Source organism: Mastacembelus armatus, chromosome 7 (genome assembly GCF_900324485.2).
Source record: "Mastacembelus armatus chromosome 7, fMasArm1.2, whole genome shotgun sequence".
Taxonomy (NCBI): domain Eukaryota; kingdom Metazoa; phylum Chordata; class Actinopteri; order Synbranchiformes; family Mastacembelidae; genus Mastacembelus; species Mastacembelus armatus.
Window position 1 is genome coordinate 24321765 of NC_046639.1, and position 27059 is coordinate 24348823.

The window sequence follows — 27059 nt, forward strand, 5'->3', positions numbered from 1 at the left end:
AAAATTAGAGGAGGGAGTTCAAATTCAGAAAAGTACAGCCAGGTAATTGGGCAGGAGATGGTTGAAGGTGTTGGCAGGTAGAGCTGGAGACAGGTGAGGAAAGAAATAAAGTAGAGGAGGAAAGAGAACAAGTGAGAGGTGAATGACATGAGAGAGAAGAAGGATGAGATTAAAAGGTCAGAAAATAAGAAACAGGAAAGGACAGGTGTGAAAATGGACTTGGCCAGATAGGTGCATCAAAAACTCTCCACAACATTTGGACTGACAGATGTGTTTCTACATAGACTCGTATGGTGGAGACCATGAACCGGTAAAACAAACAAGGACTTTGAAGTGGAATATTTATATACTTTGACATTTTCTGTAGAAAAAAAGCTTTAAGAAGTGGCCGTGTGTTATTTTCTTTTAAAAAATAAACCCCAATAAATCCACATGGAAAAACCTGAAACCATGCCCATAGTGATACTCAACTGAAATTAAAATTTGTTTTTTATGTCGATATATCAATTGATAGCAAATCTCTCTTTTTAAAATACACATATGTGTGTGGTAAATACATAACAGGAAGTAATGGAGTAATTGAGTAAGAAGTAACCTTACTTTCTGCATCAGACTTGTTTTTTGCAACACAATCTGCCCTCTCGCTGACATTTCAGAAGTCAGATGTTACAAAATTTTCCGAAAGATGTTGAATAACTATGAGAGAATATAAAAGCGTTTGATTCCTAGTAGAAATGGCACAAAATCAATTTTCTCCTCTGAGATTTTCAGGAAAGTTTTGAATTAAATTAATGATTCACTTTGATGTTCAATTACAGTAAATTCTGTGTCCCTCTGTTTTCTCTCCACTTCCTGTAATCTGTGTGTGCGTGCGTGTGTGTGCGTGTGTGTGTGTGTGTGTGTGTCTCTCTCTCTCTCTCCACACTGTAGCAAATATCTACGTCATATGTAATATACTTACATAGACAGCAGGCAGAGGACGGGAGTGCATGTGACTTAGACAAACTTATGTCATTTAATTAATTTATTTCCAGTGTGTGTGTGATAAGAAGAAAAGTTTAGAGATTTAGAGATGGATTTGTTTGTGAAGGAAGCCAGGCAGGAAAGTAAATGCACTACCCTGAAAACAGTGGCTTCTTAGTTTAGTTGTGTGTGTGTGTGTGTGTGTGTGTCAGTGTGGCTAAGTGACAAAACAGAGCCTGGTATGTAGGTCAAGCACTGAGGAACTCATATTTCCTGTGTGTGTGTGTGTGTGTGTGTGTGTCAGCTTGGCCTCAGTTTTCTGAATTCATGATTTATGGATGCAAATTCATTTCATGCTGGTCGTGGCCCAAAAACAGGTTTCTGTCATTTTGTTCCATGTGTTAGATTTTGCATTTTGGGATCCACTCAGTCCGTTTAAGTTTGTCTTTAGAGCAAAACAACAAAGTTTCACTGTGTCATTTTTAGAGTGCTGTATTAGCAGAAATAGAGTACAGTATTAGTAAATATGTTGTCATTAGGGTGCAATCACCCAAAAATACCAATTGTTGCATTTTCTCAATCTTAGAATGAGCCTTTTTATTCTACATAGGGAGCGGGTCTCCTTTCAAGGAGGCAGCCATGTTGTGCTGCCACTTTCTACCTCTTGAATTTTGTTTCTTTTAAATATCACCTCAATACTGTTCTTGTTTTTGTTTGATACTAATGTGATTTTGTAATGTTTTGTGTTGTGACTTATCCACCTGCCATAGACTGGAAATCGCTGTTTGTTTTAAAGGTGATGGTCACTGTACCATCCGTCACACATCATTCCCTAAACTATGGACCGGACCATCATTAGTTCTGTCGCAGGTTATTTTAATTATTAATGGAGCAGCTCAGAAAAATGTTACACATAAGTCTTTACTTGTGTTTAGAGTCTAAGGGCAGGCATTTGCCCAGTTGTGGTTTTCTTCTGTGAACAAACCATATTCTGTGCAGTCTGAAGCTGTTTTCATCACTGTCATATCACCAAATAGTGGTTTATTTTAAAGCCAAGAAAACAAGCCAGTTGCATGTGGCCATTGAGAATTTAAATAGCTTTCAAACCAAAGGGTGACTATAGAAGACTGACATTTACAAATAAGGGTAAATGTTTAGCTTTTTCTTTTACTTTCTCTCTTTATGACACTGACACTAATGCCCCCTAATGCCTGCTGTTTCATAGTAGTGGTGTTATGTTTTTTTCAGCATGGTGTGAGGAGTTATATAAACCCTTATCATATACGTAGTTGTGGTTACATAACCTTGTGGTTGCAGAAGACATTTCCCCACTGCGACCCCTTCTTCAGACACAGTATCACACATACAAAATACTCACTAACCATGACTTTGGTTGTTGCCAGTGGCCTCACATTCTTTGGAGCCACATATCTCTCAAGTACATGTTGTGCTGTTGATGTGAGAAGCAGCCTTTAACCCACAGGGAGTGTCTAAAGAACAAATTAATGGCTTAGAAAATCTGCTGTGGGTGCTGTTTACTCTGACACTTAATGACTACTGATGATTCTGCGTTTCGTAAAGACACCTGCATCATAACTTTCTCTGCTTGGTATATGTCAGTGGTGACTTAGATTGTCGTCCTTTTGTTTCTACTTATCCTGCCTCTCCTCCGCCTTGCGTGTCCACTTCATCACTCCAGGCACATTATTTGATTCGGTCACCTAGCAACAATCGGCTCTCCGTCGTCAACTTTACATTTAAGATAACACCTCCGCCGGATCCGTGCACTAACGAGGGCTTCTTATTGAGATGGGTGGTCCTTAGAAGCTCAATTTAGACTAGACTTTTAATCAACGGGCAGTTTCTTGTGAATTCTAATAAAGCAGTTGTTCTACCAGTTCATTTGTTTTAGCTGAATTAAAAACTAAAGTTAATCTTTTGACTATGGTCAAATACAGCAATCATGTTACCCCGTCTTTAAGGCCACTGCTTTAACTGCCTGATGCCTGTTAAGTTTTTTTTATTTTGTAAATCTCTACATGGCCAATCTCTGCAGCATCTTTCTGAGCTTCTCTCTTTTAATAGGTCAGGCATGGTTCTCAGATTGAATAGCCAATATCTCTTTTGTGGTCGTTCCCTCTAAATTGTGGCACTTTCTACCTCTTGAATTGTTTCTTTTATATATCACCTCAATACTGTTGTTTATTTTCCTGTTTTATGGTCATGGATTCTTTGTTTGTTAATACTGTTGTGATTTTATAGTGTCTTGTATGTGTCTTATCCAATTTTATGTGTTCCAGGTTTTATGGTCTTGGCTTTGTGAGTTGGGGAACATGTGGTAGTTATTATGATTTCATTTTCATTGGGAAATCTCCCAGAAGGATGTGCAGGAGGCACAGGATCTCATCTGAAAACCTATATCATCTTCAATGATGTATTTGTGTGCTTTTGTTTGAATGCATTTTGTCTACAAGAGGCGTCTTCTCTCTCTTTACATTAGTAAACTTACCATCTACAATCTTTAAGAGGATTAATGTGTGTCCAAAATGTGTAATTTAGGAGACCCACATGACAGACCAGCTTTTTCTTATTACTTATTATTATTATCATTATTATTATTATTATTATTATTATAGTATATGTGCGTATATGTTGTATAATTGGTGCTGGATTCTCCCCAAGGCCTGTGTTTTTGTCTGAATCTGCACGTCTTCATTTGTGTTAGGGTTTTGTGTGTCAGTGTGTGTGTGTGTGTGTGAGGGAGCTCATCTTCCACACAGCTCTTTGACACATAAATTTCCAGCTGCTCCGTTGTATTGATTTCTGACCGTGTTCAAATCTCAGCTCCACCTTCATCTCGTCTCGTTATTCAGATTTTAATACTGTGAGCACCTGGAGAGGTGACACATTAATACAGTAGTGACAGGGTGAGAGTACGCGGCTATAGGACATGGATAGATGGATATCTAGTACACGTGTATCCTTAAGGGTAGGAAACTTGTTTTCCTCCTTAAATGCAGTTCCCTAAAAAGAAGCTTTTCATACTGTGGAACAGAAACAGCTGAATGGCAGCTTGTACTGAAAGCGACAGATGTTATGTAAGCCCATGAGACTGAGCTAATGTGTTCGCACATTAAATCCAAATCCAAACTCAGAGGTAGAGACATTTCTTTAGGTCCATTCACATCAGTGTAGCAGTCCATTGTCATGCATACAGTACGTTTTCATGATCAATTATTTTCCGGTTTATTGGCTTGTCATGTCAGGAAATAGCTGCTATAATTCCCTACATCAAGGTGATATCAGTTTATCTTACTTTTCCCTTCCCATTCAATTCTTTTAGTAAAATTTGCTGAGTTTGCGTCACTGATGTGATCTGCATCTATAACAAAATAAATGTTATCTCATACAGAATCATACTACCCTTAGTGTAAATGTACACAAATGCATACTGATCTTTGATTGTTGCTTTACATAGGAGGATGTGAAAGTTATATTAATGACAGTAATTCAAAACATCCTTTAAGCACTAATATCCACCAAGTGTAATATCCAGCTCATAGACGGAGACATAATCACAAACAGAAAGGTTTGTCTCCTCTTCCAGCCGTCTCATGGCCAAACAAAGGCCCTTATCTTTTCTAAAACAGGTCAGTTTCTCTAGTGAAGCCATTAAGGTGGTTGTTAAATATTTGATCTCTCTGTGTAACTGTGGTCGATCTCCTAATAACTCTCATTTATTGTGGCATGTTCCTCTGCAGTCCACTCTCATTTTACCCTTAATCGTCACTGGAAACAGAAATCCTGTGCAGGCTCTATAAGCTACAACATCATTGTCTTTATGTTGGTCTTATTTATTAATTATAATTAAGCAGCCAAACTTTATTTGTATAGTGCTCTGTACAGATCTATGCAATTGAAAGTACTTTGCAGTTACAATAAACTATATAAATAATCAGGTACCCATAGAATATAGTAATCAAAAGCCAGGCAAAAGTGATATTTAAATATATACATATATATACATATATATACATATATATATATATATATATATATATATATATATATATATATATATATATATATATATAAAATACTCTCAGATCCACAGACAGACTGTTCCAACAGCAAACTAAGAGCTGTTTCCCAAAAATAAGCAAACAGCCTATATGTGGGTGGGACAATGGGTGTGGGCACAAGGTGCGTTTAACAACCAACAAAATCATATTTCAAATCATTTTCCAAAGGATGTCTCTTGTTCTCACGTAAATAATCCTTCCTCTTGACCCAATAGAGGAAACAAACCTGCTTCCAGGAATCAACATCCCATCTGCTGTTTCTTTGTGTGTCACCACAGTGTTTTTTTAAACGTGTGCTTGCGTGTATGGGTCCACATCCACTCCCTCCTACTCTGAAGTGCACCTCTCTCTTTCTCTTTGAATGATGGACCTTGCTTTCATCCCCACCCCCCACCCCCCACCCCACACTTTACCTTCCTGTCTGCCCCTTCAGTGCTCACCGGATGTGTTTGTGGTGATGTCAAGGCTGTCTGCATTTTAGGAATCGTTATATAACTGTTGTGTAAGGTAGAGCTAGAGTGAGGCAAACAGGGAAAAATGGGGTGATTGAGTGAATGTTATCAGTAACTTCTTCATAGAGGCCTTTTTGTGGTAATAATCATTAAGCTTGTGTCCAGTTTCTGAAAGCTTTTGCACGTCTATTAGCTCATTCCTGGAAAAAGTAAATCATGTGGTGCAGAGGAAATTGAGTTTTATGCACCCTGTTTGTGATTGAAATAAACATAAGCGGAACCATGCAGTTAACATAAGCAGCAAAAGAGGAAATAGAGGAAAGACGTCAGTGCTGCTCACACAACTGACAAATTCTCATGGTCTGTTAGTAATTTTGATTGCTTATCTTTTGAAATTGATTTCACATCTTGAGCTTTGAAACAACTATTTATAGAGAAGTTTTGGCCTATCTGGAAGCTGCAGCCTGAAGACACATGGCAAAAAATTATCATTCATTTAACCTTTTATACAAAATCAATTTAGTCTCATTTTTTCTGCAGGAGCTCTCCAAACAACCTCTACATTTAAGAGCTTTAAGCGTGGAGAAACTTTACAGATAGCTTAGTAACTTTGGGTGTAGAGTCAAGAACATTGGAATTGTGGATCTCCTGGATGGAGAACACAAGACATGGTAGCACTGTGAGTAGCACTAAACACAAAGCAGAATTTTGTAGGTACGTGTCACACCGCATCAGAGATTTGGAAAAAGTCACTCCAACAAAAAACGTAAAATGTAAGCTTCACTTTGAAACTGGAGGAAAGCTCAGTGGGTCACCAGCATCATTATTTCATGCTGGGAGGAGCATGAATGTCAGTACAGGGTTTTATGAGAACCCATCCTCCTGAGATACTTCACTCTGGATCAAAGCAGTGGGACTGGCTGATTGACAGTATTATATTGCTTGGCCACATGTATGACAAAAAATCTAACACAAAAAACATCCAGACTGTGCATTCCAACATGCATGAATTAATTTGGATTAAAAATAAAAGACTATTAGTCCTATCAGGTCACATGTTGGTTATAGTAACAGAGGGGACCTGTGAAAATCTCTTATCTAATCGTTGCATGTTATTTTGATGTTACTCCAGATGCATATTCAGTGTCTCAAAATAACGTCTTGTATGTTTTGTAACTTAACTGACTTTAATCTGTTTACAGGTTTATCTTCTTAGACACTTTCTAATGTGATATCACAATGATTGCAAATTATTTGTTTTGAAATGTTAGTCTGAGACCCCACACACACACACACGCACACACACATGCACACTCACACTTTACACACTAACTACTGGGATGAGCTGGTGGTATTTGCAGCCAGATCAAGACGTCTGCTGTCACGTAGACAGACTGACGGGCGTTTTTATGTAAGTTGTTTTTTTGACTGGCTGTGAGCTCATCACCAGCCCCCATGCTACATCATGCCAAAGATGTGTGGCCCTGCGTGTACACATGCATTTGCACATTCTCATCATGTGAGAAACCAAAACTCTGATGTGATGCAGTTAACGTCTTGTATGCATTTTTAAATGTGACTGCTGAAACTGAAAATCTTGTGTGCGGTGGCAGCATGTACATGTTTGTCCAGTGATCCCAGGCAGATTTTTGGCTGGTCTGCCCCACACACTCATGGTGGGGCGGGGGTATGAGTCCTTTTGTGGAGCTGTAAGTCAGCTGACACAGTTACATGTGTTAGTTACCATGTGAATCGCTGTGGGGACACTACATCGATTAAAATTCAAAGTATAAAAACGAGTGAGACCTTGTGTGTGTTGGACACGCACATGTTTAATATACTTATGGGAACACACATGGCCAGTCTTCACACCTATCTGATGGTTAAGACTCGGTTTTAGGGTTAAGGTTGGAGTCAGGTCTTGGTTAGGGCTGCAGTTACGTATTTCTCACAACTGTGTGTGTGTCAGTGTTTATCCTTGTTTCATAAGGCATCCATATTTGTGATCCAGCTCTTACATAAGCCTCAGATCTGGTTCAGTGTGTCTGTGACTCAGAGAGAAAGAGAAGAAAAAAGGTGAAAGTACAGGCACAAAATAAAGGCACATTTAGGGTAGAAGAAACAGAACAGCAGAAGCAAACAAGTTTAGAGAAACACTGAAGAACACAAATAAGAAGCAGAGCAATGTTGTGTGGTGCTGCTTTCATGTATTTGAATGAATGTGCATTGGCTTGAGATGAGAGGTCTCTTCTTCGTGGTTGTTGCAAATGGAGTTTGGTTACATGGTCATTTGAATACATTTGAAAACTTAACTTCTCACAGGCTGTGGCTGAAATCAGCAGCTAGAATGAGTTGAACCAGTAAAATGGAAGTTTACATGTCAAATACATCAGGCAGGAGTGATGAAATAGATTGAATGAAGTCTGTGAATGTTCAATACTGAACTTAGCGAGAGACAAACTAGTGAGTGAAATATCGTAAGTTGTGGTGACTGTGAATTTGTAGTAAGTTGGTCCGTTAATGTTGGAGAATGCTCAGAATATCTTGTCTCCTGTTTAGAAAAAAGGATTTTAATTTGTTGTTTACATCCATAAACAGCAGACTCAGGAAATAATATACAAATCTAAATGTTTGTATATGAATACTGTTGATCCAACTTCGCAATGGGTTGCCATGTTGCTGTCGTGTGTTGGTTTTGACCATCTGATCAAATATATTGACCAGCACAGAGCTGAACAAATCAAAATGGGAAGATAATATAGTGCTGATCCAGTAAACTAGTTTGGCTGGGAGAAATCTGCATATTTGACTTTGGATTGTTCACATTAACTAAGTATTTACTTATGATATATTAGTTTACTAACAGCTGTAATTGATCAGTGTGTGACTTTAAGGGTAATCACTGCTTAGAGCAGGTAGTGGAGGCCTCTTTATTAATCTAATGACATTGTACTGAGCCACTGAGCCATAATAACAGGCGGGGTTCATTATGCTATTTGTGATTTTAGTTTTTGGAGTTGTAAAGATTTAAAGGTGAGCTTTCCCTCCTCCATGTGATTTCCAATTCTGTGTTATGAAATCCATCCAACTACTGTGATTATTTGTAAATCAACTCTGATTTTGTTTCTATTCACAGTCATTTGACAGAACAACATGTTACATGTGCGATTTGCTTGTAGTTGTGGAAGCAGACTGGTCTTCTGCTTATAAATTGTATGCACAGTATTTTATTGACAACAGGCAATAATATAAAATTACAGTGAAGTTACTCACAATGAGAATTGAGTCGATTTTTGTATGTTGATGTTTGATAGCAGGGGTGATTGTTCTCCAACTGTCCCTGACTTACCCACTGCAGTGAGGGTGGAAAACAAAGTGAATTGGTATCTTCCCTCTGATTGACTGAACACATGGGTTGGGCACCCCTGTTTTATAGTTTGTCTCAGAGCTGTATTATACATCTCTGCTGTCTACTGGGAATGTTACTTCAAATTATTATATTCTGTATTTTATAGACATCGGAGAGACTTTTCATACTCAAGAGATCAGTTTTCTAACCTGCCAGCAGTTTGGAAACACAATTAAAACCTTCCAGTGTTAGTACAAAGCACACTAATGTAAGAGCCTGCTTTTTGAGGTCAAACACAACACGAATCCAAACTCATGCCTTCAGTGAAGATTGGACTTATTACAAGAATTTTTGCCTTTCATAACAACATCAGTAGCAGCTACACACACGATTTTTAAAAAAAAAAGTTTTAATTGATTTGAAATCAAGAATAAGAATCTAAATCATTAACAGACAACAGGTCCTGCATATAAATCTGGTCAAATAAATTATTTCCCTTTTTTGTCACATTTGTATAAACTGTTTCTTCTTTTCTTCCTGTCTTCCTCCCACAGACCAGTCCCACAGCGCCTCCTTCACCTCTGAGAATGAGACTCAGGGAGGTGACCCGGCTGCGTGGCAGTGCACCTCTCCCCCATCTACCTCACCTTCGGGGGAGACGCCGGCCCACCCTCCCCCTTCTCAGCCCGCATCTAGACCCCGCTCCAGGCCGGCAAGCCAAAGTCCCTCTCCTCCCTCCGCCCTGACGGGAGCCAAGAAGGGCAGCTCCAAACCTGCACACATGAGACGCAACATCAGGTACGAAGTCCATCGTCGTCTTAGTCAGCAAGCTCAGATGAAGGGATGCAGGGATCCTTAAGAAAGTTTCAAAAACACAAAAACAAACCTACCATCATTTCACATTAAAGTTTAAGATGATGAGTTCAAGCTCGTGTATTTAAATATAGATTTATTTACTTGGTAACTGATGCATTAAAATAACAGAAACAACTGCTGTATCTTTAGGTAAGAAACAATCTAAAGCACTTTGCTCATAAAATACAAGACATGTTTTAGAAAGCTAGTGTTCATCTGGGATCCCTGGAAATCTGCTGCTGTCACTGACTGGCAGTTCAGCATAAATACCCACACAGGAAGATCCTGATATATTAATATATACATAAATAATCAGACAAGGTTGCATTTCCATCTTTTTACCAAACCTGATGGGAATCGCCCACAAAACTGTGTCCAGCACATCCAGCCTCATACTACATCCCTCAACATCCAACCACTAACAGACCTTTCTCTTTAGTAGCCAGTATGTACCAAGCATTGCCTCCTGTGTGTGGAAAGAAATGAAGAAAACAGATGATTCTAAGGTTTAGCAGACTAAAACATTTGTCTACATTAACCTCTAACTAAAATGCTGAACTGGCTTTTAAAAATAACCAGACTATGCGAACAGTAACCAGTCGGCCTTGAGATCAAAGGGATTACTACACTCTCCCCTGAGCATAAAGCCGCTGAGGTGCAGAGTAAACTAACACTCACTCAGCTTATTCATCCCTTAATGTATTTCTAATAACACTGACTGCTGGCTGGATAATAGGCTTTCTGATAAAGAACCAAAGCACAGGCCAGTTATTGATAAGGTCTGTCAGTGATTATACATATGCCTGCAGCTTCGTTCCTCCAGCTGCCAATAAGCATATTATAAGTCAACCACAAGTATGCTGTTGCTTTTACGTAACAGAGTCTTTATAGTAATAGCAAACACGTGTTAGAGACACAAACTCTGGGTTAATTCCTTCGCCTTCAGTCCCCTAACTGCTTGTGTGTGTGTGTGTGTGTGTGTGTGTGTGTGTGTGTGTGTGTGTGTGTGTGTGTGTGCGTGTGTGTGTGTGCGTGTGTGTGTGTGTGCGTGTGCGTGTGTGTGTGTGTGTGTCCAAAAATATTGTTTTGAGTTGCATGATGTGTGTCTGGTGCTGCTCAGAGCTCTGATCAGTTCCTTTGTTCTAACGATGAAATTATCCAGCTGTTGGCTGAAAGCACCAGCAGATTGAAACTCAATGAAGACCCAAATAATGATAACTGACGAGGTCATGTTTCTGTACACCGGCAAGTGTTTGTCCAATATCCAATATTTATTCTGTTTTTAACTCTGTCTCCAACTCCTGAAAGAATTGAGTCTCTTATTCAGCCTCTCTCCCTGACTTTGCAGTTTGATGTGGGATGATGTAGATGTAGGTAGTGTACAGATGTTTTTGCTGAACCTGCTACATGCTGCATTGGAAAACAAGACCAGTGAGAGTCTGGAAACAGTAAATGTGCTGTTAAGGCTAAATCATTTACTCATTTACAAACAGGATAGAAGGGGTGACCATTTCCTGTGGCTACATAGGTTTCAGTCACACTTTTTACACTAAACAGAATAATTTGATTCCATGTTGATAATTAATTAATAGTGATGCAGAGGCAAAGAAACCACTGTTTGATGTGACGTTTCCATATGTGATTAATCATCATATGTATTTAAATGTTTATGTTACTGTTCTCTGTGTAGGAAGCTACTGAAAGAGCATCAGCTGGAGGCAGTGACCAAAGCCGCCCAGCAGGAGGAGCTGGAGAGAAGGCGACGTCTGGACCATCAGAGAAAACAGGATTTCCCCATACCACTGCTGCCTGAATACACTACTGGTGAGAGCAGAGACCCAAACACACTAAATTGCTTTCAGCTCTTTCAACCATCCAGTGGTACATCAAGTGTGAGTCCTGTAACCTGTATGGGAACCTATGTTCCTACTTCTAACCATTAACCAAAGCACAAACCCCAGACCTCCCCATTAAACAGCTTCCTAACATCCCAACAGTACATTTTATCCAACCTCTGAATCCTTTAATGAGGTTTGACAGTGTCTCTTATCAACACTAACACATGGTCTTTCACAGATCATCATACTTCACCACATCCTTTTGCTTGGTTTCCATTCCTCTTTTTTTTTTTGTCCTCCTTTTGCCTGTCATTTCTGCCCAGTCTACAGTGGTGGTGTTCTTCTTTCTTCACTCTCTTGATCTGCAGTATCATTGCTCTTGGTCTCTCCAGGCGACGTGACGAAGCATGTGTCTCCATCGTCGGCATCAGCTGCATCACTGCAAGAAGTGAAGTCAACCAGGCAGGATGTGATCTGTTTGGACTCCAGCAGCATCAGTGAGGATGAGTGCAAGAGTAGCGTCCCCTCCGCCATTAGCCCAGAGCCCAGACACAAAACAGGTGACTCACACACACACACACACACACACACACACACACACACACACACACACACACACACACACACACACACAGGTATTTCTCAAAACGCATACCATGAGACAAACAAAGCAGATGGTGTTTGGTGTTTTTTTTTTTTTACTTCTTTCTGTGACTGTAATAACTGTCATTACCTTGAACACAAGTGTTTTTTGTGTTGCTGTTCTCCTTCTGAGTGTTTATAAGAATATATCTTTCAAACATTCATTCCTTTCTAGACTTGTTTGGTGATTTGATCAGTTAGCCTGAGGAACAACAGTAATAATCTTTACAAAATTATAGAAATATGGAGAAAGTAATCTTAGAAAAATCTCTTTTTCCTGGAGAATCCCAATATCAAATCAATCACAGCCACTTTTCATGTTAACCCAGCTGGATTTTTCTCATTATAGCATAACAGAGGATTTCAGGAGCTTAATTGTGCCTGACACATTGCAGGTGTCTAGTCCAGATTTCCTTTTCAGCAGATATCTGTGGGAAGGCTTGAAAGCAGATAGAGACAGAGCTGTGAAGTTTATTACCCATCACCCAGTTGCATATCTGAGCTGTCAGCATAGCTGGGCAAAGCCTTAAGTAAGCCAGATAGTAATTCTTAAGATGCCTAATCAGCAGAGTGTGAGCTGTGGAATGACATGTGAAGAGGTTTATTTTACAGATCTCAAACATTTGAGAGGCATTTTCCATCCTGTTTCAAGCCAAATTTCATAAAAATCAGGTTTTCCTTCATTCATCGTCACATGAAGCAGAGTTTTGTGGACAGATTCTCAAACAGTCCAACAGTGCAGACATGACAGAACATGACAGACTTTGAAGTGCAAAACAGTAATGGCTTTAAGCTTTTCAGTCAGATGGCTTTGTAATATAAATATTCTAACAAAACACAGCTGCCAGGGATAGAGCTGCAGTGATGACGGGTGACATTTAACATCAGATATAGGAGAAGCACTGCAGCATGCTGGTTGTAAGAGCTGAACTGTAAACAGCATGAATGAAAGCTGAAAATTTAGCGAGGAAGATGCCATGCACTTCACGCATCAGTGAAAAATATCCTCCCTTAAAACATGTGAGAAGAATCTCCTGGATATTTTCTAACTTTTACAGTTTATCAAAGAGTCAACGAGATTGATTTTGACAGCACATTTAAAGTTGAATATTTAGAATAGCCTGAGTGTGTGAACCCAATGAGAAGCTGCACCACATTAATGAGATTCTCAGGTCTGACGTTAACAGTGAGGTTGTCAAATGTAAAGGTGCTGAGGACACTCAGGTTAACAGTCACTAGAGCTGCAGACAAACAGGCCTTTCATTGTCCCTTTTCAGCCACAGGAACAATTTGAGCTCCAGAAATATCATTGAACATTTCCAGTATTTTGCAGATGTCTGCTGGAAACCTCATATCTCTAAAGCATCGGCCTGTTTGAGCTTAAGTGAAGCAGCCTTAATAACCTAATGACAGCCATCCGTTTATTAAATGACACACTCTGTCTCAAATTGCTTTCAGCAGCATTAAAACGCATTCAGCTTGAATTTCTAGGAAATGAACAGGATTGAAAAACAACTTACATATGACAAAGGTTTTCACTCTGAAGCCACGACACAGCAGCTATATAGGTTTTCTTCTTGAATCATATCAGGCCAGTGGGTGATTTGTTAAAATAAATGGTGATAATTGGTGATAATTCAATTTTGTATATCCACAAAGACAGTTTGGTACTTGAGCCTCTTGTGACTTCTAGTCCTTTCACCCTTCCTGTCATTTCAGTAAAGTCAATATAAAGGAAGATGAAATTTGCATAAAATATCCAATGCATGCAGATTTTTTTTTTTTTTTTTAAGTTCTTTCAAGGGTGAATGTATTCTGCAGCCTTTTTGGAAAAATTCAAACCTAATTACTGAAAGTTCCCATACTGAGATTTTAACAAACAAGGTCAAAAAACTCCCAAGGTGGAGGGAGGGAATGTTTCTTCCATGTACATCAGAATATTTAATACCTTCACTGGGTACATCATGTGCTGTTCCCTGATTGCCTGGTATACACACACACACACACACACACACACACACACACAGTGATATAGCTAGAGGGAGACTGAGATGGATAGAGACTGATTGAACAAATGAACAAAGACAGATAATGTGTTGATTTGGGAGATGAGAAAGACAAAAGCAAAGGGGAGAAAAATGAGTAGAGGGAGGAGAGAGAGACAAAATGACAGTGTGTCTGTGGGGCAGATCAGAGCGGGTGGAGCAATAAAGCTGGCTAATCCTGGTTATGAGCCAGAACACACACTTATAAAGGCACACATAATGAACACACACACACACACACACACACACATTCGCACCACAGTGGCACAGTGACATTTCAAGTTGGGGTTGCATAACCAGTCTCCCCCTCCGCTCTAATCCGACTTGTATAACCAGCCATTCAATGCAGTTACATAACCTCTCTCTCTTCCACTCACACTGACACATACACCTCTTCCCATCATGCCCTCGCAGTTTGCCAGCTTGTGTAAGTTATACCACTTGGTACCATTGACAAAGTCTTTCTTATCAGATATGTGTTTCAGCTCCACGTAAACACAATAATGTCTGTGATTCTTTAACGTCACACAAGTCGTGTGATTGAAATGAATCTCACAAGGTCGATATAGATATTGTAGTAATTGTTTTAATTGGGAAAGGTGCAGTTGAGTTTTGTCATTCTGCATTTTGTGATTTCAGAAAACTTCTTGAAACCACAAAGTCCATAAAGTGACAGAATCCAGAAGTCTTGATGTGAAAAGAAAAACCAGTGTCCCAATCATTTTTCATCACTAGAACTGACTTTATTCCAGTTTCTCAATAATGTGTTCACATTTTTAAAAACTCTTCACACTAAACTAAGGATTACATTTTTTTTTTTCTTTGACACAAATGCATTTAAAGACATCTTTTAAAATTCATGCTCTCATTCAAAAACTCTTTATTCAGTTGATTTGCATATTTAAATGCTATTTTCACAAAATTACTCTCTCCTGCTGTGCCCTCATCTAAAAAACAATAAAACAATACATTTCCATGCACTAACAACTGAGACGTCCAGAGAGTGGATGCCAGTTTTCATTCCAAAATCAAAATGAAAATCCGTCATCCTGCATTTAAAGTTATGATTTTTCATATCACTTATTCATAAGTTCATCTCTTTATCAAGTTTACAGTTTTATTTAAGTCCCTTTTGGACAACAGACGAAGTGTTAAATAAAACACTACAAGGCGTCAATATCTGCACTTTCATTTCTATTATTTAAAGTGACAGACAGCTGAATGCATATGTAACACTTGCTGAATGAGTATCTGGAAGGGATGGAAGGGTTCAGCGGTTGTTACAATAAAATTTGAAGTGTGTGTCCTCAGATAAGGCTGATTTTAGACTATGCTGTGTAGAGTGGGTAGAAATGTTTTTTCAGCTGTTCAGATTTCTTTTGTACACAGTTGTTGTAAGACAAAACGTGTTTTCCGAACGTGGCTCTAGAATCATCAGACACCTTTAATATTTCTCCTCTGCCGTGTTTCTGTGCAGATGTGATCGACCTGAGCTCAGGCGAGGATGACGCCATCGTGCACATCAGCAGTGAATCAGCCAATGAGGAAGAAGAGAGTGAGCCGAGCAGTGTGCACACCACTGATGCCCTCAACCAACCAGACTCCCAGGGCAGGGTGCTGGTCAACCTGAACCATCCAGCTGCAGAGGAGGACATTTTTCTGTCGCCACAGCTTGCTCGAGCTGTGAAACCTCACCAGGTAGAATCACAGCTGCACTTTCAATGTCTACAAACGAGAGAGAAGTATTTTCCTTCACATCTGCCATTGTTACTCTCCATTTTGTCCCATCACTACATTCTACATCTCTTCTCTTGCCTTCTCGTCCACAGATCGGTGGAATCCGTTTCCTATATGACAACCTGGTGGAGTCGGTGGAGCGTTTCAGCAACAGCAACGGATTCGGCTGCATACTCGCCCACAGCATGGGCCTGGGCAAAACACTGCAGGTCATCTCCTTCATCGACGTCTTGTTCAGGCACACCGAAGCTCACACCGTGCTCGCTATTGTACCTGTAAGTACTTGAGGTTTCATGTTTGAATACAAGGAAATAAAAGAATAAGCATTTTGTCACAAACCTACAACCTTTAAATGTATGGCAGTGAAAGTGTCTTTGCTCTTTAAACATTAAAAAAAATCCAAGTCAAACCATCAGTGTATTGATCATTTCAGAACTAGTCAAAAACCCATTTCTCTCATATGTCTTTGTCAGGTGAACACCCTGCAGAACTGGCTGTCAGAGTTTAACACATGGGTCCCGCCCCCAGAAGCGTTACCGCCAGATACCGACCCCACGCTGGTGACACCTCGAACTTTTAAGGTTCACATCCTCAATGACGAGCACAAGTGAGTAAAAGCAACCAGAGTATGTTTCAGCTGCCTCAATCTGTCTGTACCGAGTAACCTGAATTACAGCTTCTTCTTCTCCTTCTGAGGTGGAGGTAAAATTATTCTACTGAATCCATGAAATCATGAAGCTTTAACAAAACACCTTTTAAGTTTTAAGATCCTTTAGGTACATTCTGTATTCCTCACACTCACTCACTCGCATGCAGCAGGGTCATGAGTAAACTTCAAAGCAGTCTCAAAGGGGCTCCGCTGCATTTACATTCATGCAAAGCAGACTTTCCACTGACCTCCTGACCTCCTGACCTGCCTTTGCACTCCGTCCCCATCTGGCTAGTCTTTCCTCCCATCATCCCCTTTCTCGACAGCTGCTTCTGCTGGAAAGATTTTCTGCTCCTCGTGCGTGTGTGTGATAGGGATTAGGGAACAAGGATGGAAGGAAATCTGCAAGATCGGCATCCAGTTCTGTGATAGAGCCTTGACTGGAAGTGACACAGTAACCTCATTCTGCCTCTGTCTCACTCCAGTCTCATGCTGGCAGGAGACTCATGACTGGTGGAATATTAACAAAATAAGCATGTTGTTCCTACTCTTCAAGCACTACTCTGAAAGAGTTGTAATTGCTTAGTAATTTATTAAATGTTAAAAAGTTAATTAGAGCGCAGTACATAGTTGGTTTCTTGCTATAATACAAGAACATCTCCCAAGGATTTCCATCTCTTCTATACCTTTTGTTTTTAAATAAATATTTCGTACTTCCGTTTAAAGATGCTATAAATTACATTTATAATATTCACTGAGATAATAAAAAGCTCCAGCATTGTTATATTGTCTGCCACTGTGTTTGGATAGCACATTAAATGAAATCTTATTTTTCATTTTGTTAAATTTTAGATGTTTTTCCTTTCTACCTAATTTGTACTGCTTTTTAACGTCATTGTATATTATTATGAAATAATTGTCAGTTTTACAAAACATGAGCAAAAATGTATCTCACCCTTTTTAACATCACCCAGGAATACGACAACCAGGGCCAAGGTGGTGGATGACTGGGCTCGGGATGGAGGGGTGCTGCTGATGGGCTACGAAATGTACCGCCTCCTATCGCTGAGGAAGAGCTTTGTGGCCGGGAAGAGGAAGAAGACCAAGAAAACAACAGGGTCTGCGGTCATCGACGTGGATGAAGAGGACAGGCAGCAGGAGCTGCTCAAAGGTGGGAGAGATGAAGGACAGAGGGTGGCAAAAGAAAAGATAACGGTCGACGTGGAGGGAACAAAAATGAGCAGAGAGAATTAGGGGAATATTCATTAGCTAGTTACTGAAGGTATTTCTGCCTGTCTTCCTCGCTCAGGGATTGAGAGAGCCTTAGCTCGACCTGGTCCAGATGTGGTGATCTGTGATGAAGGCCATCGCATCAAGAACTGCCACGCCAGCACGTCCCTGGCTCTGAAGAGTATACGAACCAGACGCCGCGTGGTCCTGACTGGCTACCCGCTGCAGAACAACCTGATTGAGTACTGGTGCATGGTTGACTTTGTCCGTCCCGACTTTCTAGGTAAGTTGCAAGATCTGCATTTTATTTCAGGGGATGTATTCCATCAGACCCTCTAAGATCTAAGTACAGTTTTTCAAATAATGTTTCAGGTACACGGCAGGAATTCAGTAACATGTTTGAACGTCCGATTCTGAACGGGCAGTGTGTGGACAGCACACCTCAGGACATCCAGCTGATGAGGTACAGGAGCCATGTTCTGCACAGCCTGCTGGAGGGCTTCGTACAGAGGTGAGACAGCAGCCACTATAAACGCACAATCACTGTCCACTCCCTTAACACTTCACAGACATTGACCGTTATTTGTCTCTGTTTCAGATGTGGCCATGACGTCCTGAAGGACCAGCTGCCCTCTAAAGAGGAGCATGTGATCCTGGTGCGTCTGTCTCCCCTGCAGAGGGCGCTCTACACAGAGTTCATGAGCCGCTTCAGAGAGGCAGGGAACACTGGCTGGCTCAGCCTCAATCCGCTGAAGGCTTTCTGTGTCTGCTGCAAGGTGAGGAGGAGTGCATGTGCGTGGAACTCAACCTGCGCACAAAGGGACCTCTATTTGATGTTAATGGTAGTTTTTTTTTTTTTTTTAAACATGTATCTGTTCCTGACCCAGTGATAATAGTGAAATTATCTCTAAATTAGTTCCTAAAAAAAGGGTACAGTTACCGGAGCCTTTTATTGGACTATTTCCACTGTTAATTATCATTTAGAGCAGAGAAATGACATCCTCATGTGTCATTTTGCCCTGTATGGGTTCCTGCTGTCCCTGTGATTGTTGCTACAGTATATAGGTCAACATGAAGATGAATTCTGTTATTTATCGTACATGATTGCAAGCTTGAGAATGTGTTTTTGCATCACCGATTTCCTGTTATTCTTCAGATTTGGAACCATCCAGATGTGCTGTACGAGGCCTTGCAGAAGGAAAACCTGGCAAGTGACCAGGATTTGGACCTTGATGACGTCACTTCCACAGGACCCACCCGATGTCCAACTGCATCCACCCAGAAGTCCAAGCCCCTAGAGAATCCTAACCCCATTGGGGGACTGAGTCTCAACCAGCTACAGGAGAAAGCCAATCAAGTCATCACTTATGAATGGGTAATTTGATCACACCCAACAAGAGCTGTGACATTAAGCAATCTTACATTTAATCTACTTTAACATAGATTGACATCCATGTAACAAACACCAGTATTTTGAACTGGATTCACAAAACACATAAATAAAACATCTTTTGCTTTCACACTGAGGTAATTTAGACTTTCTCTCTTTGTCCAAAACCAAATCCTGGTCTGAGTTCACTTTTTATATCTCAACACTTAAAAGTTTAGCCAGGCCTTTAAATAAAGTTCCCGTCTTTGGCCGTTACCTGTTCATGCTTAAACTGTAACTTCAGTTCTCTCTTCTCCTGTGACTAGGCAAAAGACATCATGTGTGACTACAAACCTGGCATCCTGGAGAACTCAGCAAAGATGGTGCTGCTATTCCACCTGATAGAGGAGAGTGTGAGGAAGGGAGACAAAATCCTAGTCTTCAGGTAAAAGACTGGAAACACTAATTTGAATGTTTCATGTTTCAGATTTTGATGATTTACATTTTTATGTGATTTAACATATCAAATAAAACTCAATAAAACTATATATCATTGAGTTTTCTTTCATGTAAGTTTTACCTGGATCTCATGTCTGATGTTGCTTCTTTCTGCAGTCAGAGTTTGTCCACGCTGACAGTGATTGAGGATTTCTTGGCAAAAAGAAAGGTGCCTCCCTCGCCCAACACATCCGGCGGGGAGAGACCCAACCAGAACTGGGTCCGCAACCTCAGCTACTACAGTAAGTGATCTTTTATTATGGGCATTCTTCTTGTTGAGTGTTTCAACTGGTAAATTTCGGTGCTTATATTTAGACAGGCTGGAAGGTTATTTTAAGGCAGGTGTTGTGCATAACAAGAATTGTTCAGGGGACGGTGGTTTGAGATTTTAGATCAGTTAATGAACTTAATCAAAAAGGTAAAACACTTTTTCTGTCCACTAGGCTGAATAAATTGTTCATATTACTAAATCTGGCAGTTTTCTTGAGCCTAGTTCTGACTAACCTGGTTTGGTTTCATACTGGTTACACTTCTCTTATTGACTTACTATTAGTACTGCCACCTGCTGGTTTGTTTTGATACTGCTGGTTTACGGTTCTCCACAGACAGAAAGGAATGTACAGCTGTAGGACCAGTGTCCACTACCTTAGTTCTATCAGCCATTATCTTTTTAAAGAATAATAAATATAAATAGAGAGAAAATGTGATAAAGTTGTGTTACGTTAGCCTGCCAGTTTTAACTCTGTATCGGTTGTGTGATATGTTGAAGGGCTGGATGGAAGCACAACAGCTTCGGAGAGAGACAGGCTGATCAACCAGTTCAATGACCCATCCAACACCTCTGCCTGGGTCTTCCTGCTATCAACCAGGTAACAGTTTGACTCAACACCAAAAATACTGGTAGCAGAACATGTAGCAACTTAAAAAACTTACTTGGTTTGTACCTCTGGTCATCAGGGCTGGATGTCTGGGCGTTAACCTGATTGGGGCGAACCGTGTGGTGGTTTTTGATGCCTCGTGGAATCCGTGCCATGATGCCCAGGCCGTGTGTCGTGTCTACCGATATGGTCAAAGGAAGCCCTGTCACATCTACCGACTCGTGTGTGACTTTACACTCGAGAAGAAGATCTACGACCGCCAGATCTCCAAACAGGGCATGTCAGGTTAGTAGTGGGGGGGGGGGGCAGCACTCGTCTGGGGGCTGGTATATTGTCTCAAGCGTTTGTTGTTGATGCTCTTGAGAGCTGTAAGAATCAGACTTATGTATTTTTATAATTTGCCTCCGTCCGTCCTTATATGTTGTCTGGAATCAACCTCTAAAACTCACTTTAACCTGTTCAGCCAGTTCAACCAGTTTCTTCCTTTGTCCATCAGACCGGGTGGTGGACGACCTGAACCCTGTGCTGACCTTCACTAGGAGGGAGGTGGAGTCGCTTCTTCACTTCGTGGAGGAGGAGCCAGCCCCCTCCCAGATCCAGTTGCAGCCCCAGGACAGCATGGAAAGTGTCCTCCAGAAGGCGTTGCACCTCTACCCCCATTTGATTACCAAGGTAGATGAATGGAGACACTGTCACTACATGTCCCTGAGAGCTGCTGAATAGGTGCCATCACAGTGTTGTAACTGTGGCTAAATCAAAATGTCAGAAGTCAAACCTCTCATGAATTAGTCATTAAAATGGATTTAGGGAGCACATTTGAATACATGAGGTTTTAGAGTTTGACAAGTGGTAAGTCGCCTCATAATTGAACCTGCTGAATAGTTTGTAGCAAACAATTCAACACAAGATTTACACTGTTTATGACTCTGTGAAAAGAATATCCTCCTTGACTCTAAAGTAATTTTACTGTAGAAAATTCATTGGTCCCAGCTAGTAACAATGCAAATGATCCTTTTAACATGGGTTAAGTATTTGAAGGCTTTTACATTGTAACATGAAGATGGCAGACATGTTTTTTTCACCAACCCCTTTCTCTGTTCCAGCAACCGTTCCCCCATGAGTCCTTGCTGATGGACCGCAAGGAGCTGAAGCTGAGCAGCACTGAGAAGAACGCTGCTAGGAAGGGTTACGAAGAGGAGAAGAGGGCATCGGTGCCATACACCCGCCCTTCCTACGCTCACTACTACCCCGCCAGCGACCAGAGCCTTACCAACATCCCTGCCTTCAGCCAGAGAAACTGGTCAGTGACTCACAGCATCAATAAGAGCAGGGAAAAGCATTTAAAACGCTTTCCAGTCTCATTTTGTCCATTTACCACTTTGCTTTTCTAAGAGTAATGAGTTCACATGAGACTCTTTGTGCTCAGGCGCCCTCCCCCTCATACTGAGGAAAAGCCAGTGGCCAGTGTTCGTCCAGTCCAGTCAACCCCAGTTCCCATGTTGCCCCGCCAGATGCCTGCAGGCTCTTCCCCACACAGCGACCTTGGAGGATTCCCTGTCAACTGCCTGAAAAAAGCCGGGGTGTTCGTACAGAAGATTGTCACCACTAGTGGTAGGCAAACTTGCATTGCAATTTGATCTGCTTCCTGCTCATCCTGCTTATCCTTCAGGTGTTGAATATTCTCTATTTCTGATATGAAAGAATAGACAGTGGTTCTTTCTATAGTCAATGTTTATCTTGGCCTCCTTTAGACATAGTGATTCCAGGCACCAACAGCTCAACAGATGTCCAGGCCAGGATCACAGCTGGAGAGAGCATCCACGTCATCAGGGGCACTAAAGGTAACCGTTTACTGCACACTATTACCAAGACCCCTGATTATTCTCACTACTACACTATAATATACTTGCTACAATAAAAATAGAATTATAGAAACATTTCCTTGCTCCAGCAACATGAGAATTTGCTGAGTGTGTTTGGGTTTTGGATTCATGGCGAGACAAAACAGAATTAGAGGAGAAAATATGACAGATTAATCAAGAATGCAAGTAATCATTATTTTAAACCCAGTATGCTATCCTGCAAAATCCGCGAAAGAAGCATTGATTTAACTTTTTCTGACTCATCATGTCCTTCATCTGTTTTAGGGACTTACATCAGGACATCTGATGGTCGAATCTTTGCCATCAGAGCAGCTAATAAGTCCAAGAATTCAGAGCAGAGTACTACAGCGCCACCCAAAGGTAGGATAATTCATTTGCTGGAGATCAGTTGAACTAAAAGTGTGTGTAGTCCTATTTAGAAGGACTTTATTACATACCATCTCAAAGATCAGGCCCTATGAGGTGACTTGTTACTTAATTAAGCCCATCGTATGAAAAGGGTTTAGATTTATCCAAAAGCCAGTATCTGATCTCTTGTTTCTTCTTCTCAGCCTCACAGGCTCCACCCGAGGAGGTTTCCACCAATGTTAGTAATGGTTGCCAGTCACCTGATAAGAAGCAGCTGGTATCCTCCGAGACTGTGCCCCGTCCTCTTTCTCCTGACAGCCCAGAGATCATCAGCGAGCTGCAGCACTACACAGGCGGCACAGGGCCCGGCTCCATCACAAGCCACGGAGCTCAGCCAGAGAGGGCGGCAGAGAGCACCATGAACAGCCTGCCTACCAGCAAACTGGTTCAGACCAGTAGCAACAGTGGAAGTATGAGTCGCCATGATGCCTCTGTGACGAGTGTAATCCAGTCCAACATGGACACCGCTGCCCAAGACCTGAGAACAGGCTCCAAACGCAAAGCCTCCACCCCATCTTTGGATGAGCGGCCCAGCAAGCAGCCCTCTGCCGGCAAACATTCCGCAGCCCCAGTGGCCTCACATGGCTTCCCCTACACCGGAGGCTATGGCCTCCCTCCTCTGGGCCTCAATCCTGCCATGCTGGGTGGGTCGTTGCAGCACCCACTGTTCGTGGGGGCAGGTTCACCATATTTCCAACCTCCCCACACTCAGCTGGGGGAGAACAGTTACATGTACCCAGACTTGTTTGGTTTAAGTGCAGTCCCCACCTCCTCTTCCTCCACCTCATTGTTGACAACCACCACTGTTGCCGTCTCTTCTACTTCCTCGTCATCATCCTCTGCAGCAGTCAAAGCTGCCAGCTCAGTTCCAGGAGCTCTGCCACCCTTCATGCTGAATCCTAGCATGGCTGGGATGCTTCCTCCAGGCTTCCCCCTGTCTTACAGTCAGTCTCTGGCTAGCCTCTACACAGGATCGATGCTCCCTGGTGGGCTGCCAGGTCCAGCTGCCACTCCTGGTCCAGCTGGAGCCAGCTTCCTGTCCCAGTACCCTCCCGCTGCAGCCTCCAGCTCCTCCTCATCTTCTCCTTCCTCGTTCTGCTACTCAGCACGATCTGACGGGCACCGAGGCCCAGTGCTGGTGGATGGCGGGAATGTTGGCAGCACCAGCAGTTCAGATGATGACAATGATGTAATTGAGGTGAGAGGACAGTGACAGATGAACATGGTCACTTGGGCACGGTTGATTCAATATTTTAAGCATCAAAATAGGATGACATCCTATTTGCAGGCTTCAAAAAAGGCCTGTGACCAAGACCATGAGGGAAAAAGAATAAAAATTTGAAAAAAGATGGTTAAACTGACAACAACTGAGCCCCTGCTGAAGTGTTTCCTCTGTTCATGTCTTCTGCCTTGGAGAACAGTGCGAATGGGGATTGAACACAGAGCGACAAACCTTTATGCTGAATATCTAAAGATGAAACACAAAGAAAAAAGCTCCAGAAGATGAAAATAGGACGGGTCTTTTTTTGTCCAATACTGGCATTGAAATCCTATCACTGGACTTAGTACTGCTGAATTTGGGCCTGTAGTGACCACATACAGCCACAAGTTATACTGTTGACTTTCGAGATTCTAGTTCTGCAGCTTTGCTAAATGTCAAACCTCTTTTGCTTTTTTTCAGCTAATTAAATAGATGAATTTAGGATGGAATTGCTTAGTAAAAAAGGTCCGATAGTTACATTAGCTGGTAGTAATATTTGTTAAATATCGGTAACTGAAATGGTATTGTTTGTCACTTGTGGAATATTGCTACTGAATATCTCTCTAAATGAAAAAAGTAAAGGGTTAAAAGATCAAACCAGAACTTTCAGGAAGCATTTTGAAAGAACTTAATAATTCACTGCCAGGACAGGGGGATTTTATGTTTTTGTTCTTGAAGAAAAGAAATGAAATGGGATCATCTTTACTGAGGAAGCAGTGGAGGCTTGTTGAGCATGAGCTTAGAGATAATTACTGAAACCTTAAAACTCTCATGAAAGAATGTATACTTAATCAAATGCCTTTTAACTGGGCCTTTTTGAAAAGACTCCTTCTGTTTAGGCATCAGACGTGGGAAGAGCTGCTTTTTGTTTTTGAGTGTGTATTTTATATTTATGTAATCTATTACTTTTTAAAGAAACTCATTGCCTAAAAACAGCCAGGTGAAAATGAGAAGAAAAAAAACAAACTGTATTCTAATGAGGTGTCCTCCTTGTAGCGGAGAAACAACCAACAGAAAATGCCTTTTTGCCTCCATCTTTCTGAATGTTAACTGTGAGAGAGGAGAGGTAAAGAGAGACAGACGGTCAATGCGGCTCTCTGAATCTCACCCACAGTCTTACTGTAGCCTAGTGAAAAACAATGCAAAACACTCACTCAAGCCTATATTTGTATTTATACAACCCCAGAGGAATTGAGCTTGAAATTAAGCTTTTGTCATTAGTGTTCATATGTGTGTGTTGGAAAAAAAAAAAAGATTAGACATTTGTGTTGCTTGGTTTGGTAACTTGATCTAAGGCAGATTCCACCTCTGCTCTGCAACTTTTATTTTTTCTCTCTCACATCTCATTTTGTGAACAAAAGTTGTTAATCAATCAAACCAATTGTTTTTTTGTTTTGTTTTTTTTCTTCTTTTTACACCAGAGGTGTAGCTTTGCCAAAAACAAGTAGTACACAAGCACATTAGCAACCTCCATGAAAGAGGATTATGTCTTAAGAGACCAAATAATGTTGTCAGCATAGAGCAGACTTAAAATCCACCCAACAACACACTCTCTGGACAGCATCCTCACAACCACAATGGAGAAGTACATATCCATGTCTCGGTATGACCTTGCAGGTGACACTGTACACTGTAAAAGAGACACAAATCTGTATACATCTGTAGACTGGTTAAATGAAGGGGAAGGCTTCATTCGTCAGATTCCCTTTAGATTAACCATAAACCATTGATTCAAAACGATCCCCTCCGATCACACCAACTGATCCATTACCTTCAGCACTGTCGTTATGTGGAAAATCTCCTCTTCCAAAATGGCTGCAGCAAGAGCTTTAAAAGCCACCAGCTGTTTTGTAAAAAACAAAACTCTTAACATCATCAAGCAAAGACTAAGCATTTCCTGCCATTTCTCTTCCAAGTATTTGTTCTTCATACTGAAACTGTTAGTTTACTTCTGTTTCATTTTTGTTCTCCTCTTTTTACAATGTTGAATTTACCAAATTAATTTATTTATGATGGTGCGTATTTATTCATTTGTATTTTTGTACAATATTTGAGTTCCTTTTTTGTTGATTTTGTTTCTGTTTGTAAACATTTTTATCGTCATATTACTATTATTGTTACTACAGGTTGGTGTCTGACCCAGTACATGTGAACATAAGCAGAACCTGCATGTGGACCAATCAATTCAGTCCATTTCTGCACACATTAATATCCAGGATAGCATCTTTAAGATGGATTACGTAAATATCATATCCCCCTTACAAGAACTCTGATCAGCTCGTCATTATGAGGGAAAAATGATGAGCTCAGATTCCTTCAACAGAACATTGTGTTTACGACTCACAACTGGGATATATATGTAAGTATTTTTTCTGAGAATTATGAGCCATGTATGTGTGTGTAAATGAAGCTCCTTCACAAGTGATGGGTCAGAAACCAGGGCAGTCCAACCACTCTTCAGCTTAAAAGGAAAAATAGATGATGTCAACTGCTTTTGTTTTTTCCTTTTTTGTCATTCATCATCATATCATCAGAAATCTCCGTCTGCGTCAGCCCTGTGGTGGCAAGAGAGCAAGTTTCCTCAGTGGTGAACTGTTTGCTTGTCAGCTCAGCATTTGTGCGCTGACTGACTGCTCTCTTATTTCACAGCTTTGTACGTGAATTTATATATTTATTTAAAACAAATCAATTTGGTCGGACGAGCTGAGCCAACTGTCTGAATTCCATTTTAGCCGAGGAGACGAATAAAGCTGCTGTCTTTGAGGACTGGCTATAGTCAAAGCCTGTTGTTTGGTTTATCAATGGATAATGTGTATTACCTTGGATTATATTTAGATCTTTTTTTGTTTCAAGTTTTGTTTTTTGATTTTGTTTTTGTTTTTTGAAGTTTGTAAATAAAAAGAAACCTGTTCCAAATAAT

The 27059-nt window shown here is 40.9% G+C and overlaps 1 protein-coding gene across 4 annotated transcripts in view; it reads left to right on the forward strand.

Annotated features, from left to right (window-relative positions):
• The window catches only part of LOC113145575 (helicase ARIP4-like), a 62731-nt gene extending 35673 nt beyond the window's left edge, over positions 1-27058 (forward strand). For 3 of the 4 annotated variants that reach the window (XM_026332443.1, XM_026332446.1, XM_026332445.2), the window contains 22 exons: positions 9401-9644; positions 11392-11525; positions 11908-12099; positions 15704-15924; positions 16056-16238; positions 16437-16570; positions 17587-17783; positions 17922-18125; positions 18215-18353; positions 18441-18618; positions 18999-19217; positions 19538-19656; positions 19827-19951; positions 20479-20578; positions 20667-20872; positions 21084-21259; positions 21691-21887; positions 22014-22198; positions 22339-22428; positions 22735-22830; positions 23022-24076; positions 24167-27058. In XM_026332443.1, coding sequence (XP_026188228.1) covers positions 9401-9644; positions 11392-11525; positions 11908-12099; positions 15704-15924; positions 16056-16238; positions 16437-16570; positions 17587-17783; positions 17922-18125; positions 18215-18353; positions 18441-18618; positions 18999-19217; positions 19538-19656; positions 19827-19951; positions 20479-20578; positions 20667-20872; positions 21084-21259; positions 21691-21887; positions 22014-22198; positions 22339-22428; positions 22735-22830; positions 23022-24076; positions 24167-24220 — 4448 coding nt within the window. In that variant the 3' untranslated portion in view covers positions 24221-27058. The remainder of the gene's footprint in view (positions 1-9400; positions 9645-11391; positions 11526-11907; positions 12100-15703; positions 15925-16055; positions 16239-16436; positions 16571-17586; positions 17784-17921; positions 18126-18214; positions 18354-18440; positions 18619-18998; positions 19218-19537; positions 19657-19826; positions 19952-20478; positions 20579-20666; positions 20873-21083; positions 21260-21690; positions 21888-22013; positions 22199-22338; positions 22429-22734; positions 22831-23021; positions 24077-24166) is intronic. The other variant, XM_026332444.1, reaches the window with a different exon arrangement.
• The last annotated feature ends 1 nt before the right edge of the window (position 27059 follows it).